The 13,925-nt window shown below is 37.9% G+C and overlaps 2 protein-coding genes across 4 annotated transcripts in view; both read right to left on the bottom strand.

Moving 5' to 3' along the window:
* sass6 (SAS-6 centriolar assembly protein) overlaps positions 1 to 307 on the bottom strand; it is a 56,037-nt gene extending 55,730 nt beyond the window's left edge. For both annotated transcript variants that reach the window (XM_081606695.1, XM_008408171.3), the window contains exon 1: positions 82 to 307. Coding sequence is in view for 1 of the 2 variants with exons in the window: in XM_008408171.3 (XP_008406393.1) it covers positions 82 to 143 (62 nt within the window). In the remaining variant the exon portion in view is untranslated. The remainder of the gene's footprint in view (positions 1 to 81) is intronic.
* A 1,521-nt stretch (positions 308 to 1,828) lies between these two features.
* Positions 1,829 to 13,925, bottom strand: part of nfic (nuclear factor I/C) — a 58,529-nt gene continuing 46,432 nt past the window's right edge. For both annotated transcript variants that reach the window (XM_081606697.1, XM_008408170.3), the window contains exons 12-13: positions 11,589 to 11,677; positions 1,829 to 10,807 (exon numbers count right to left, since the gene is read on the bottom strand). In XM_081606697.1, coding sequence (XP_081462823.1) covers positions 10,787 to 10,807; positions 11,589 to 11,677 — 110 coding nt within the window. In that variant the 3' untranslated portion in view covers positions 1,829 to 10,786. The remainder of the gene's footprint in view (positions 10,808 to 11,588; positions 11,678 to 13,925) is intronic.

The following is a 13,925-nucleotide window of genomic DNA, read 5'->3' as shown; positions in this document are numbered from 1 at the left end:
AACGGTGTAGAAAGCGCAATTTAACCACCTGTAGGTGTATTACTGATCAGATATACACTGGGCTGGGCGGAGTTAGCTTACCTTTCCTCGCAGTCCTTATGCTTCAGATGGACTTGTAAGACTTTGTTGAACAGCTCCTCCATGATGGTGATGTTCAAACTAGAAAGCTACTGAACAGGCTGAGTACAAAAGACTGCTTCAGCTATCTTGTTGCCTAGAGCTTTGCCGCTTTCAGCCGCCAACTGTTTTAACTTCTTCTTCCCAGTCCTTATGTTTTCTTGGGGGGTGACAATGTTATCTTACAGTGTATACCGCCACCTACGGTACCGGAGTGTGTAGGACAGAGACTTGAAAAATTAATTCTAGAATACGAGCCCGTTTTGACACGAAACGTCATTTCCTTCCCCACATTCCGTAGCCAGGACTTTATTTTCTAAATTGCAAAATTTCTCCCTTCTGTTCCCCTTTTGTTTTAATCTAATATTTTGAACAATGCATAATAAGATGCCCAACATGCATACAATCACAAAGTGATATGGCAGGGCGGTTTTCTGGACGATCATAACAAGCTTTTTTTAACCTTAAATGATTTAATCTTAATCTGGATAGCACTATCTGCTCTCTTCTGCTCCTACCTCACCCCCACTAGCACAAATGGAAATATATGTATGCATACTCCAATTACAAATTTAGAAGTGATTTCACAAAAATTTTATCTAATACCCTTTTAAATATTTCTAGCACATCAAAGCAAATGTACCTCTTCTCTTCAGCTGAGTTTATCCTGCTTCTAGCAGTACAGTGTTATGTGAAATTATTTTATTGGCATCTAGACATACTAAATACATAGTTTACTTTGTTATTTGTTTTATTTCTTTAGATGAGTTTGGGATGATGGTGCCTGCCCAAAACATTTGTAATCAATTGCTGATTATATTAAGGTATGCATTTGCACCCCAATTATATCATGCTGCAGTTTTCATTAAATTACACATGTATTTTTAACTTTGTTTAATGTTTTTCTTCATGTAGGTCTATTGTTCAAGATTTATGACTGTTCATGGTAAATGTAATAAGCTGTTTGTCACAGACAGAAAGGAAAACTGAAAAATAAAATAATATAAAACAAGTCTAACTCAGCCCCAGTCTGACGGAGACTGACACTCTTCTTCAGTTTATTCCATTTTCTAATAGTTGCACCAACAGTTGTTGCTTCCTCATGAAGCTGCTGCCTGTTGTCCTCTAACCAATCTACAATTAAAATTACAGAACTCCCTGTTCTAAGAGGGAAAACTTGAGATATTGGCAGTGTATCATGCTTAAATATAATTAAAACAATATTGGGTCACTCACACTGCTACTTAATGACATTTTCTGGGATTCAATATGCAACATTTTTAGAGATCGACATGTATTCCTACATGCCCTCATGGAAAAAATAGTGTATTTTAAATATACTACATTTTTCTGAAGTACTTTTTAGTATGTTATCAAGTGGGTATACCTCTTAAGATTGCAACTATTTTTAACACCTGGATAAAAGCAGTAGAGCTGGGGACGCTATTGGTTGAATGTGATGGATCAATAAATGAATAAGGTAGATTGGTAGACCTCCATGGAAACCCGCTATCCCATAATGTAAAAATAAATGCAACGGCTTAGTTCTTTTAGTCTTCTTTTGTTCTTTTTCTACTAAACTACTTCCAAATCTGTCCCAGAGTGCCCCCATAGGGTGGCTGAATGTGTCACTGCATTAGAGCTGCTCTTTACAAACTTACAGTATAAACCCATTGAACAAAGAATCAAACACGCATGCGCACACGCAGAGTTCTTGGTATCAGTATAGTTTGTTTATTAATGGTATATTTTGCATAGGAAAACATACTCAGCTCCAGTAATGAATTCACTAAAATTTGCTGATAGGAATGGTAAATATGGAAACATTAAAGACACATTATCAAATGTGTAGGTTTCCCCCAAAGCAGATGAATAACAATGAAAGATGCACATGCACAGAAAAGTTAACAAACCACAGAGACATTCAAAAATGAACAGAAACTTTAACATACTGTCTAAAAATTTTTACTCAATGTTAAAAAGTTTGATATTTGTTTCAACATGCAAACACAATATTAATAATAATAAAGCTGTCAAAGGTGTTTTTAAAACTGCTCTGGTCTAAAGCAGTAGCCCTTTCCACAGTGAACATCCAGTTCAAGGCTGACCTCCGCAGTCCAGTTCTTCCTAATTCAAATATAAATGTGCATTATTGTTTTGACTTTGTGTTACACACACTGCAATGGGACAGTAAACGACAGTAACCCTGGGTTACGTCAGGCTTGTTACATAACCAGGTTCTGGTACAAAGCATTTTTAGAAAATTGGGAGGAACGACAACCAGCTCTAAGACAAACCCACACATGAAAATAAAATCTTTGACCCTTTTTTGTTTGTTTCTTCTTCCTTCATGTATGAAAAGCTGTTGTGAAAGGGCATGGCTGAATAATCATGCAATTCCATGTGAAGTCTTTGCATGCCTGCTCTGTAAAAAGGAAAATTTTAAATATATTTATCGGGAGACAAGCAAAGCAGTCTGTTATACATTAGAGCAATTCTGTTGGGAAAAATCCAAAAAAGTGATCTTTCACAACAAAATGTCTGATTCTTTACAAAGTGCCTACAGCAAGCAGAGTAAAGAGCAGAGCAGCTGTGAGCCAGCAGACTGGCCTTCTGATCCCAGGAAAACCTGCAACCTTGACAGCTCAATCTGGACATCTGCTGCAGATCAGGATCCAAGTAGGACACACATCAAATCAAATTAGAAACATGGGACTACAGGAATCTGTGGCTGCAGGGTTTCTTAAGCACGGAACAAGATAGGCATTCATGTAAGGGTCTGAACTAAAGCAGAGGTCCAGAAAGCAGTTGCATTGGGATGCAGGTTGCTGGAACAGAGCAAAAATTCTCCCTACAGAAGTTTGACATTGTCGTCTGCAAACAGTAAATTCTCTATAAGACCCCATCAAGGAAGGAAGTTTTGTTCATTTGCACATTTTCTCACTGAAGTAACACCTGACTTTTCCTCAGCCTAAAAGAGTGAAATATTTTAGTCGTTATATAAAAATTTGACACACAGCGTAAATGCATATTAATTTAACACTTTTGGATGAAAGTCTAAGCAAATCATCATTCTGTACCATTGTTTCCTTCTAACTCAATGATTTCTTCATCAGTGCTTCATCTAAAATGCTCTATAGGGTCTAAATAGTTTTTTGGTAAATAAAAAAGTTTCTTCTTAGGATAAAGACAGAAGTGAGCCAGGTTTCCCTGCAGCAGCGATCAGAGCTCACTGCCACATACCAGCAGGAAGTGATCAGCTGTCTGACTCGCAAAGAAGGCAGGACTCACAGCTGCAGCAACAGCTGTTAAATAAAGTGGCGATGACATGACCCACACCCACCACACACACGCCCACACACACACAACTGGGTGTAGCTAACAGTCTTTGACTGCCATCAGGATGTCCAGACTCACTGACTGCTGTTTATTGAAAAGTGTGTTTTCACCAGCCGTTTAGTGATGTGGGCCTGTGAGCACGGTTGGTGACCTGCTCAGGCTCAACAGGGAATAAAAACCCTGAAGGTTCCTTTAGCACTGACCTCTTAATAAAATATTGAGTCCTTACTCTAAATATGACCCTTTTCATGTTTTTCAGAAAAAGGCATTACATGGGTTGATAAAAAGAAATAGCCATGAATATTCATCACAGGAAGAAGCTGCCTGGATTTGTTACCTCCTATGAAGTTTTTCCATGGACATCATACAGCTCAGTCTCTTTGGGTTGTTTTATGGCTTGTCACCTTCAGACCTGCACTGGATTGCATACTGTCATGAACTGAGGTGGAGGATATACATGACTCTATCCATGCTGTAATGAATCTCATAGGCACTGCATGTTGAGATTATTTTTTGGTAGTTTTTTATTTGCTGTTGACTTGATGCATTTGCATGAAAATAATGACTTCTGTGTAGCACATGATTTTTACATGGCTAAAGTTCTTCCATTGTCTGATTATTTTGTACCAATAATAAAAACACATTTTGAGCTCTTCAGAAAATTGTCTTATTTTTCAATCTGCTTAGAGTCAATATTGTTATTTTACTAATAATTCTAGCCTGAGGTTTTGACCATGGATTAGCTAGTCACTAGCCCAACAATTACAGTTTTCTATGACTGAAAGAAAGTTAAAATTTTCCTGATCCCTGTCCAAAGTCTGAGTGAATGACTGAACATTTCCTTCAGTCCATCATTTCTATCAGCACATGTTTAAAATGTTCACGTCTCATCAAGTCAGCAGACTGAACACTAGGCTGATTTACAGCCACAATGGCTCTGACATCACTCTCTTCATGCCTTAATCAGGTTCTGCTCTTCCAGAAGACTATGTTTAACACAGAACATGCACTGACGTTCTTTTTAATTTAACCAGTGCAGGATCTTGTTGCCCCCACCTGTGACTTTTCTTTCCCTCCAGCAGTCTCACTCACCCTGGACCTGAACTGCAGCACTTCATCTGTAGGATGACTCACAGAGCTTGTTGGTGTGTTGAGTTCTAGCACTAACTTGTCATGAATCAGATTAAACAGCTTCAAGTTAAATCTCCTGGTAGAAAACAGTTTTTCATTTACAGTTTTAACATCAGCTTTTAGCTAAGGCTTGGGAGGAGCAACATTTAATCAAACCTTATCTTGGTAATTGTGTCACACGAATGATTCAGAATCTCTACTAATGTTACTGCAGATTGTCAAAACCAAACTATGTCTCTAAGACCACCTCTGCCTCCTCCCCATCTCTCATAAATATATTCTCTACTTCTGTCACTTCCCACTGTGGGCTGAAACACACACCCACACACACATGCCTCAACATACATGAATACAAGATACTTAAACATTCTATGGACATTTTTTTTTTTTTTTACAACTTTTCACAATTCTGTAAATGTTTCATACATTCTGACGTGTTCACAGCCAAGAAGCCAAACAGAGAGAATAATAAAGTCATTTCAAAATAAACCTGAAACAAGAAGCTCAACATGCCTGTGTATATTCTCAGTCATCTGGGTCATGTCCAACCGGCTGAACTTGAAGGGAGCCGGGCTTTCATTCAGTTTTCTCTGAAGACAACACCTATCCCTGTCCAGGAGTTCACAGAGCAGGTCAATGCGACCCAAATACAATTTTTTGCCAAAATGTGATCTATATCCGACTTTTTCACAGCAGTCTGAACAGCGCAATTCCAATTTCTTTCACCAAAAAAATAAAAAATAAAAATCTGATCTATACCACTTTCATATGTGAGACTAAATTGTATCCAATAGCTTTCAAAGTGTATGCAGTGTGAATGGTAATGTCATTTTATCTGATTTTTACATCAACAAGAGATATGCATCATATCTCTTGTTGATGTAAACAAGAGATATGTTGATACCATGTCTGGATTTACCAAGCCAGATATCTTCTTCTCATCAGCTTCCTTCGTCTGGTAATGATCTGGTGACCGTGTTGTCAGCTTTCAGCAACTTTAAAATTCATCCATAGACAGCAGCGGCTATTATTACTGCTGTAAACAGAGCGCTGCTGTGTGACGTCCACGTTCTTCTTTTGCGCATGCGGATTGCTTTGGGTCTTATGAACTCAGAAGTCTGATTGCTGTTGCATTTAATTAGTAATAGAAACGTCCACACAGAAAAACATTGGACATCAAGACCTACTGTCTGAATGTAGCCTTTGTCAATTCTGAAGGCTTGCAGTTTAGCTTTATAGGGAAAAGAGAGTGAAAGTCCAGTTGTCTTTTGATTTCAGCCTGCTGTGGTAAGCAGCTCAATATCCAACGCTGTTAAATCGTTTTCAGACTACAGCTGGCATCACACGGTTTTGTAGAAAGCAAGATGAGAGACTCTTCATCAGTGCAGATTGAGTGTCTGCATAACTTAGCATACTCGTATGGTATAAGGTTATTATCAGGTCATTGCATAGTGTTTACATACATTTCAGCGGCACCTACATGTGGGCTATATTGCCTTCTAGATTGCAGTGCTCACTCTACGCTGATTCTAGCCATTAATTAGTGGATCCAGTTTTAACTGGAAATCCTATAATCTACACTACGGCATCAGATATACACAGAGGCAATGCTGGAAAGCCATTTCCTTCACACGGGGTAATTCATTCACTCCTGATATAAATATGCACCAGTGTGATGGAGAATGAACCTGAACGTTCCATGACTTGGTTACATGGTTGGAAGTTCACTCCACTGATGGAGGTGTTCCATGGTCTAACACAATATGACTCAATTATGACTATTCAGTGCTGAAGACTCAGAGAGCTGCTTATAAATCTGAAGGAGCCACAAAGTAGCAGACTCTGTCTGGAGCAATCTTTCTTAGGGAAACATACAGAAACTTTGACATCAGATTATTTTTCATACAATCATTTCCATCACTAAACCATCCCATCTCTGAGAATACAGTCACAACCGAAATGTGGAAAATAGACAGTTGGTCAACCTAAAACATCTGCAACCCTGCAGAATGACAAAAAACTCCCTCATGCACCTTTAAAAGTGCTGTCTGCTGCATCTCAGCTTTCCTCAATGTTTTACTGCTTCCTATGTATAGGCAAGGCACACAATGTGTTTTATGAACTATCGTGCAAAAAAGCAGTGCTGTAATAAAAACAGAAAGACACAGAGAGGCTCTCCATCAGCTGCTCCAGAGTACTGCAAGGCAAAGCAGGATAGAAGTTGGGATATATTAGGTAAGGCCATGCATTCCTCTGGTCAGCACAGCAGTAGTCGCAGCACCATGCAGAACAGGCGAGAGCCCCACCAAAGGGAAAGGAAGTGACTCTTTTGTGTCTTTCTTTTGAAGTTGGTAGGAAATCCAAACTTGTGCGTGGAGGGAAGAATCATTGTGAGAATAAATTTTATGGATTTTCTCTACATGTAGCACCTGACAAGATCCATATGGAGGCTTTGACATGGAAGACAAAGTAGTGGACACTGTCCCGCATCTGCACACATTGGCTTCCAACACTTGATGGCTACATTTTGGTAAAATCACAACTCAGCAGGAGGCAAATCGATGAACCATCAAAATATAAAACCATTTTCCATTTTCTGACTATAAACCTTGCAACACGTCTGGATTTCTCCTGGTAAGTCAGTATTTTGAAAATACGAAAAAAAAAAAAGTTCACAGAAATAATATCCAATCTAGCATATCATTTACTGTATAATATTTTTGTTGATTGTGGTTCTGGGCCCCAACTGGGTCACACTTCTGAAATATGACAGAATCTGAACCCTGATCAAACCAGACGGATATTACAGTGAGAGAGCCACATTTCCATGGTGACATGGACTAGAAGTGTCCTAACTTTTTGCCAACATCAGGTTTAAAGGCCCAAAAATTAGATTAGATCTAAAACGGTGATCATTTTATAATCCTATTATCTGTACAGCAATAGAATAAACATCAAATATTTAAATAAAATGAAAAAGCTAGTCATACTTTTCTAGAACAGCAATATGTAAATTATTGACTATGCTAAAACATGATGGGGGTTTGTATGTTTTCCTTATCGAAACAGAAATAATGCATTCTAAATTTTTTGGGCAAAATTTTTTCTTGAACAAAATTTAATTCTGAATCTCATAATTGAATATGGGTCACTCTCTCTTTGACAAACCTTGCTGTATTTAAGATTAACAGCTGCACCACACTCTGCCTTTGACAAAAAGTTACTGAATGTTTGTTTTATTTCCTTTGATATTTAAATTCAAGCACCAAAACATAGTTTATAAAGGATGAATGCTTTGTATTTTTCCATTTTAAGACTTTCACTAGACTGCATGTACTCTGAAAGGCCTTGGTTGTCTGTTCTGTATTAAATATGCACCAAATGATTGGTACCATCCTTCAGTGGAGGTTGTAAATTCATTCTGATGGCTGCAAATGGCTGACAGGACACACTTTGGACACAGACTAGGAGTGTATTATAGAACGAAGGTGTCCGGCTCTTTGCTAAGAGAAGTGTTGTGTTAGATGTGAACCTGCTGTGACACAGCTGGCTGAATCTCTACCTTAGTATGTGATCCAACTGTACAGAGGCCCACCAGTCACCCCTCATGATCATTAAACATCCAGAACACAAACCACTTGAGAAGCGAAGTTTGACAATCCTGATAAAGAAGATTATTTGAAATTATGGGTTGTCAAAGCAATAACAAAATAACTTTTTAGCATTAAAACATGCAAGGTTTGGACAAAAAGCACTACTAAGCAGCTCGTACTGAAAGTGATGAGATGAAATGAGCTGATAAACAACAGCTCCAATCAGATAAAGTGCACTGGTAAAACATAAAATTTAGTTTGTTTGTAGATGTTAAAGGTGGGAAATAAAACTGCTGCATCATGGAGTATAGAACAGCAAAGTGAACTGTAGACTGCTTTGCCAGTCTACAAGACAGATGACACCAAACATGGTGTTAAACTTCAGACCACAACCTGCAGGACATTCTATGTCACACAAATTATGAGCAAAATATTGAGAACCAAGCCTAAAGTCTGACGAGGCTTTTACGAACAGAAACATTTAGTGTGCTTTTTAGTTCTTCTAGAACCCACCACCATCCGATGGACACATTTAGGTAAACTCTTAATTTTACAAGTTTTTGTTTGCTCAAACGTGTAATCATATTAAATAACTTGTAATATGAGGCTCATTTGTCAGATCAAAAGTAACTTTTGGAAATAAGCAAGTATTAAACATACTTTCACTTATAAGGCAACATTTCTGTATTAAAATGTTTATATTATTTATTTCAATTGTCATATTTCCATTAAATGTAAGTGGATAATTATCATTACTAATGGAAATAAGGGCTTTCAAACATCCGTCTGTGTGTTACTAATCTATACAATGTGTTTCACTTGCAGATAAAGTTTGTGAAATAAATGGATTTTTCGATAATATTCTAATTTATTGAATGGACCTGTACTATTTGTCCTGGACAAGTATTTCTTTGTTAATTTTTGTTTAGTGTTTTGATCTCCATAGCAACAAATGAAAGCGTGATGAGGAGTTATGTACTAAAAGAGTATAGAAGTAGAGATAATGAGAATACTGTTTTGATTCAGTTTCATTATAAGAATGTGGATTTGAGTCTCCTTTACATAAAGACAGCAGGGGATTACGCTGATCAAATTAAACACTGATCATGTTTAATATGTTCTATGCAGCACGATTTAGAAATAATAATAATAATAATAATAATAATAATAATAATAATAATAATAATAATAATAATAATAATAATAATAATAATAATAATAATAATTGACTAAAGCATTATTTTACAGCTGACCCCAGACTTTTAGCATCATGAAAAACGACATCTGCCTTTAAAACCTGGTCCTTGCTTGTCTCCTCACACCATTGCTGATGTCAGCTCTGGTCTGAAACTCAACCTGAGGTCCCACACAGTGTACATTCAGTGCACATATGGTTGAGGTTAGCCATTCCAGAACCTAACAGAACCAAATACTCTTTCTAGAAGTCAAAGAGACACCATCCTCCTCTCCTCAGCTCAGTATGTAGAACTCCTGCACACCACAAACACTTTAGAGCACAGTCAGGCTTAACAATACCAAGTCTTTCTCAAAAAAAGGAGGTCAATATGACCATAGTGCACTGTTGGCTTTCTGCTCCAAAACAGACACAAGAACATAACATCTCCTCAAAACAGAGCAGGAAAGAGAACGCACAAACTCAAACAGGTTGCTGCATTGCTTTCTACACTGATCACCTTCATTACCCAGAAACATGGCTGCATGTCAACAGGTCCTGACTCACAGACAGAAACCCGTGTCTCCATAGGAACAGACATCTCCAGCATGTTATCCCAAACATCCACAGAAGTTTACTAGCTTTTCCTCTCAATCTCTAAAAGTGCTTGTGTTGTGTTGAACAAGGCAAGAAGATAAATCTTATTTCACTCCTTGTTTTCAGCTTGAAAGCATATTAAATATTTTGCAATGAAACCTAAAAGCTGAAGCTTTTAGGTTGCATTGATGATTGTCAAAAAAAGAAAGCTTCTGTCTCAGGATGGATGGGAATGAAAAAGAAACTCAGCTCATCTCAATAATGACTAAAAAGTGCAAACATACATAGAAACATTCTAGTCAGCCTGGAAATGAATGGAGGCTTGTTTGCATATATTAAAAGCAGCACCTGCATTGTGAAGGCAGGAGGACCGGAGGTTCCAGTCGTTGGAGCTGCGATGTATACAGGCCTCCAGCAGGACTTAAAGCGGACAGCCTGGAATAAAGGCTGACATGTATCCTGGGACAACAGGGTCCATCCTTGGGATGCAGTGGGCTTACAAGCTTCCCAGAACCTGCAGAGTTGATGTGTAGTTCTTTAGAAACCAATCTGACATCTGCACCAACCCATAGCCTTCATGTGAAAATCCCAGAAGCTGTCAGTTATGACAGTTATGCAGTATTATACAGCAGAGTTCAATCAGGCACCGCTACATGGCTGAGCAGCATCCACCTTCCATCTAGGTCCTCTCTTGTGAGAAGCATACATAAATACATGGTCATATATATTTATGTATGCATGAGACCAGGATGTTTTCTGCTCTGATGGTGTCTTGATGGGATTATTTCCTCCAGGAGTGTGCTGTCAGCTTCATCAGCTTTCTGCCAAAGTTTGCTTAGTTGCCCAGATACCAAGACTGGAAGAGAAACAAAGAAGAGTCAGGATATAAACAAGAAGGAGTCGGATCAGACCTGAGCAGGGATTTCCTTCAGAAGCAGAACATTCCACTTAGATGAAGACTGGAGTAAATTTGGTGTACTCTTACTTCTCTGTGTTTACTCAGCTGACTAAAAACATGATTACATTTCTATTACAAGTTTCAACCTAGAGCATTACTGTCACTACATGCTTGCTCAGAACTGAAATGTCTTCTTTCAGAGTATTATTGTATTTTGACCTGTGATGGACTGGTGACCTGTCCAGGGTGACCCCATCGCTCACCCGTTGACCGCTGGAGATAGGCACCAGCCCCACCTCAATACCCCTCTAGGGATAAGCATGTAAGATAATGGATGGATAGGTATTTTGTATACACTACAAAATTGCAAACTAAAGTCAAAAGTAGCAAATTTAAAGAAAGAAAAATGCATTTGTTTTTCCAAAATCCAAATAATTCAGCTGACAATGCATTTTACAGTTCTTAAATGAAATTCAGAAAAAATCAAGAGGTTTTATTTGAGCCATTTCTGCTTCAGGCTTCTGCAGCCTGAAGCCTAGAAGGCAGCGCTATCCACCAATCAAGGTTTCTATCAGTTCAACACCAACCAACGTCTTCATCTTTTGTTAGGTGAAGACATTCAATAATTTTCTGCTGATGTTGCTAGCATCAGGTTTACCACTGGAATCATATAATTTATTTTATATCAATAATTTAGGCCATAACCTGATTCCAAGACTGCAGAAATAGCTGTACTGACCTGGGCGTGGTACAGCCCCCCGGGGTCTCGGGGGTTGACTCCAACAAAGGAAGACTGGCTGGCAGGTGGGGTCCCAGGAGCAGAGTATGCTGAAGGAATTATACACTCTCATGTTAGTGGTATTACTAACAAAATGTTTCTCTATCATAAAGGAAAGGCAGGGAAAGCATCTTGTTGAAATGTGTGAAGCAGAAGAGGTTCTGTGGTTGAGTTTATTTTTTCAGATTGAAAGTTAAATTGCTGAAGGAATAATGGGGTATATGCCTCGGACTTCCGTTTTAGCACTTCCGCATTTTTATGCCACATAGAATGGTTCCGGTGCACAGGCAACAGTATGTTAACAGTGGCTCCTCAGTCCTGCACGACTATTAATGATGCTTATATAATTATTCAGACGTCCTGAAACGCTCCAACAACAACAAAGGATTTAAGCTGGATGTATCAAAACTTCACAATAACTTCAAAGGTAAGTTAATAAATCGTTTGTATTCACCATAATGCCTCATAGATCTGACGTAGCTAACAGGGACAAGCTTACAAAGATGCTATGTAAATGTTAAGTGTTTTGATTATCTGTGCATTGTGCAATCTACATATCTATGCTGTATAGATAGATAGATAGATAGATAGATAGATAGATAGATAGATAGATAGATAGATAGATAGATAGATAGATAGATAGATAGATAGATAGATAGATAGATAGATAGATAGATAGATAGATAGATAGATAGATAGATAGATAGATAGATAGATAGATAGATAGATAGATAGATAGATAGATAGATAGATAGATAGATAGATAGATAGATAGATAGATAGATAGATAGATAGATAGATAGATAGATAGATAGATAGATAGATAGATAGATAGATAGATAGATAGATAGATAGATAGATAGATAGATAGATAGATAGATAGATAGATAGATAGATAGATAGATAGATAGATTGGGCACAATATAAATCAATCAATCTATCTATCAGTCAAAGCTGAAGTTAGTTTCCGAATGTAGCATCTAATTCGGAAAATAGCTAAAGTGCGATTACACTTAATTTTTCACTATTTTGAGCTTTTTTAATGTGTTGTACTTTAAAAACTACAAGACTTAGACATTTCAGACCTAACTAGATTATTCTGTACTAACAGCAGAAAAAATAAAACATTTGTGAAACCTTCTAATTGATTTGTGAAATTTGTAAAATGTCAATAGATTCCAGAACACTTTAGATCTGAATTATTAATTTGGCATTATTTGTTAATTTAACTTTCCGTTTACTTTCTTTTTTTAATCTTTATTATAGTTGGAGTTGGACAGTTCTGTTTGATGGCTTCCTGGAGGGAAAGATTGGCTGAGCTATTGTTGCCAACAACTTTTCTCCTGCTATTAATGTTTTTGCTTTTCTTTATATAAAGTATTTCTATCAGTTACTCTTTTTCCGTTTTGTATACAGTATTTGTTTATACAGTATTTTTTATTTTTAATGCTTACCTGGTCAGTTGAGGTGGAAATGTACATCCTCTTGATTACTGACAAATGTCAGAACCACAAGGACTGAGCTGGTAACATCAGATCAATCTGAATCTTTATTTCTCATTGACTTCTTGTAATTTTAAGACTGTTATAAAATTTAATCTTTATTCTGCTGTAACGATGACTGCTTTCTTGCAATTAAAATTTCTTGTATCCTGACCGTAATGTTCCCTTATCCAACTCTCTATCATAAAGGAAAGGCAGGGAAATGATTGAAATAAAGGCATTTTTAAAAAGTATTTTCTGTGATTTTAGTATAGAAATTGAGGGCGGGGGGAATCGATTAAAATCAAATCTGGTTGATACAAATTTTTTTTTGTATCATCCAGCCTTATTCAGCATATTAAATTAACAACAACACCCATCCATCCATCCATTTTCTTGCACCCTTTTTCCCTCAGTGGGGTTGGGAGGGGTGCTGGTGCCCATCTCCAGCCAACGTTTCAGGCGAGAGGCGGGGTACACCCTGGACAGGTCGCCAGTCTGTCACAGGGCAACACAGAGACACACAGGACACACAACCATGCACACACACACTCATACCTAGGGGCAATTTGGAGAGACCAATTAACCTGACAGTCATGTTTTTGGACTGTGGGAGGAAACCGGAGTACCCGGAGAAAACCCACGCATGCACAGGGAGAACATGCAAACTCCATGCAGAAAGACCCCAGGCCGGGAATCGAACCCAGGACCTTCTTGCTGCAAGGCAGCAGCTCTACCAACTGCGCCACTGTGCAGCCCTTAACAACAACAACACATTACTTAATATTCACATTTCTTCGCTGGTATAACCTAAATG

Source organism: Poecilia reticulata, chromosome 4 (genome assembly GCF_904066995.2).
Source record: "Poecilia reticulata chromosome 4, P_reticulata-male-v2, whole genome shotgun sequence".
NCBI classification, from domain to species: domain Eukaryota; kingdom Metazoa; phylum Chordata; class Actinopteri; order Cyprinodontiformes; family Poeciliidae; genus Poecilia; species Poecilia reticulata.
The sequence above is the reverse complement of the archived record's forward strand: the minus strand, read 5'-3'. Positions and strand labels throughout refer to the sequence as shown.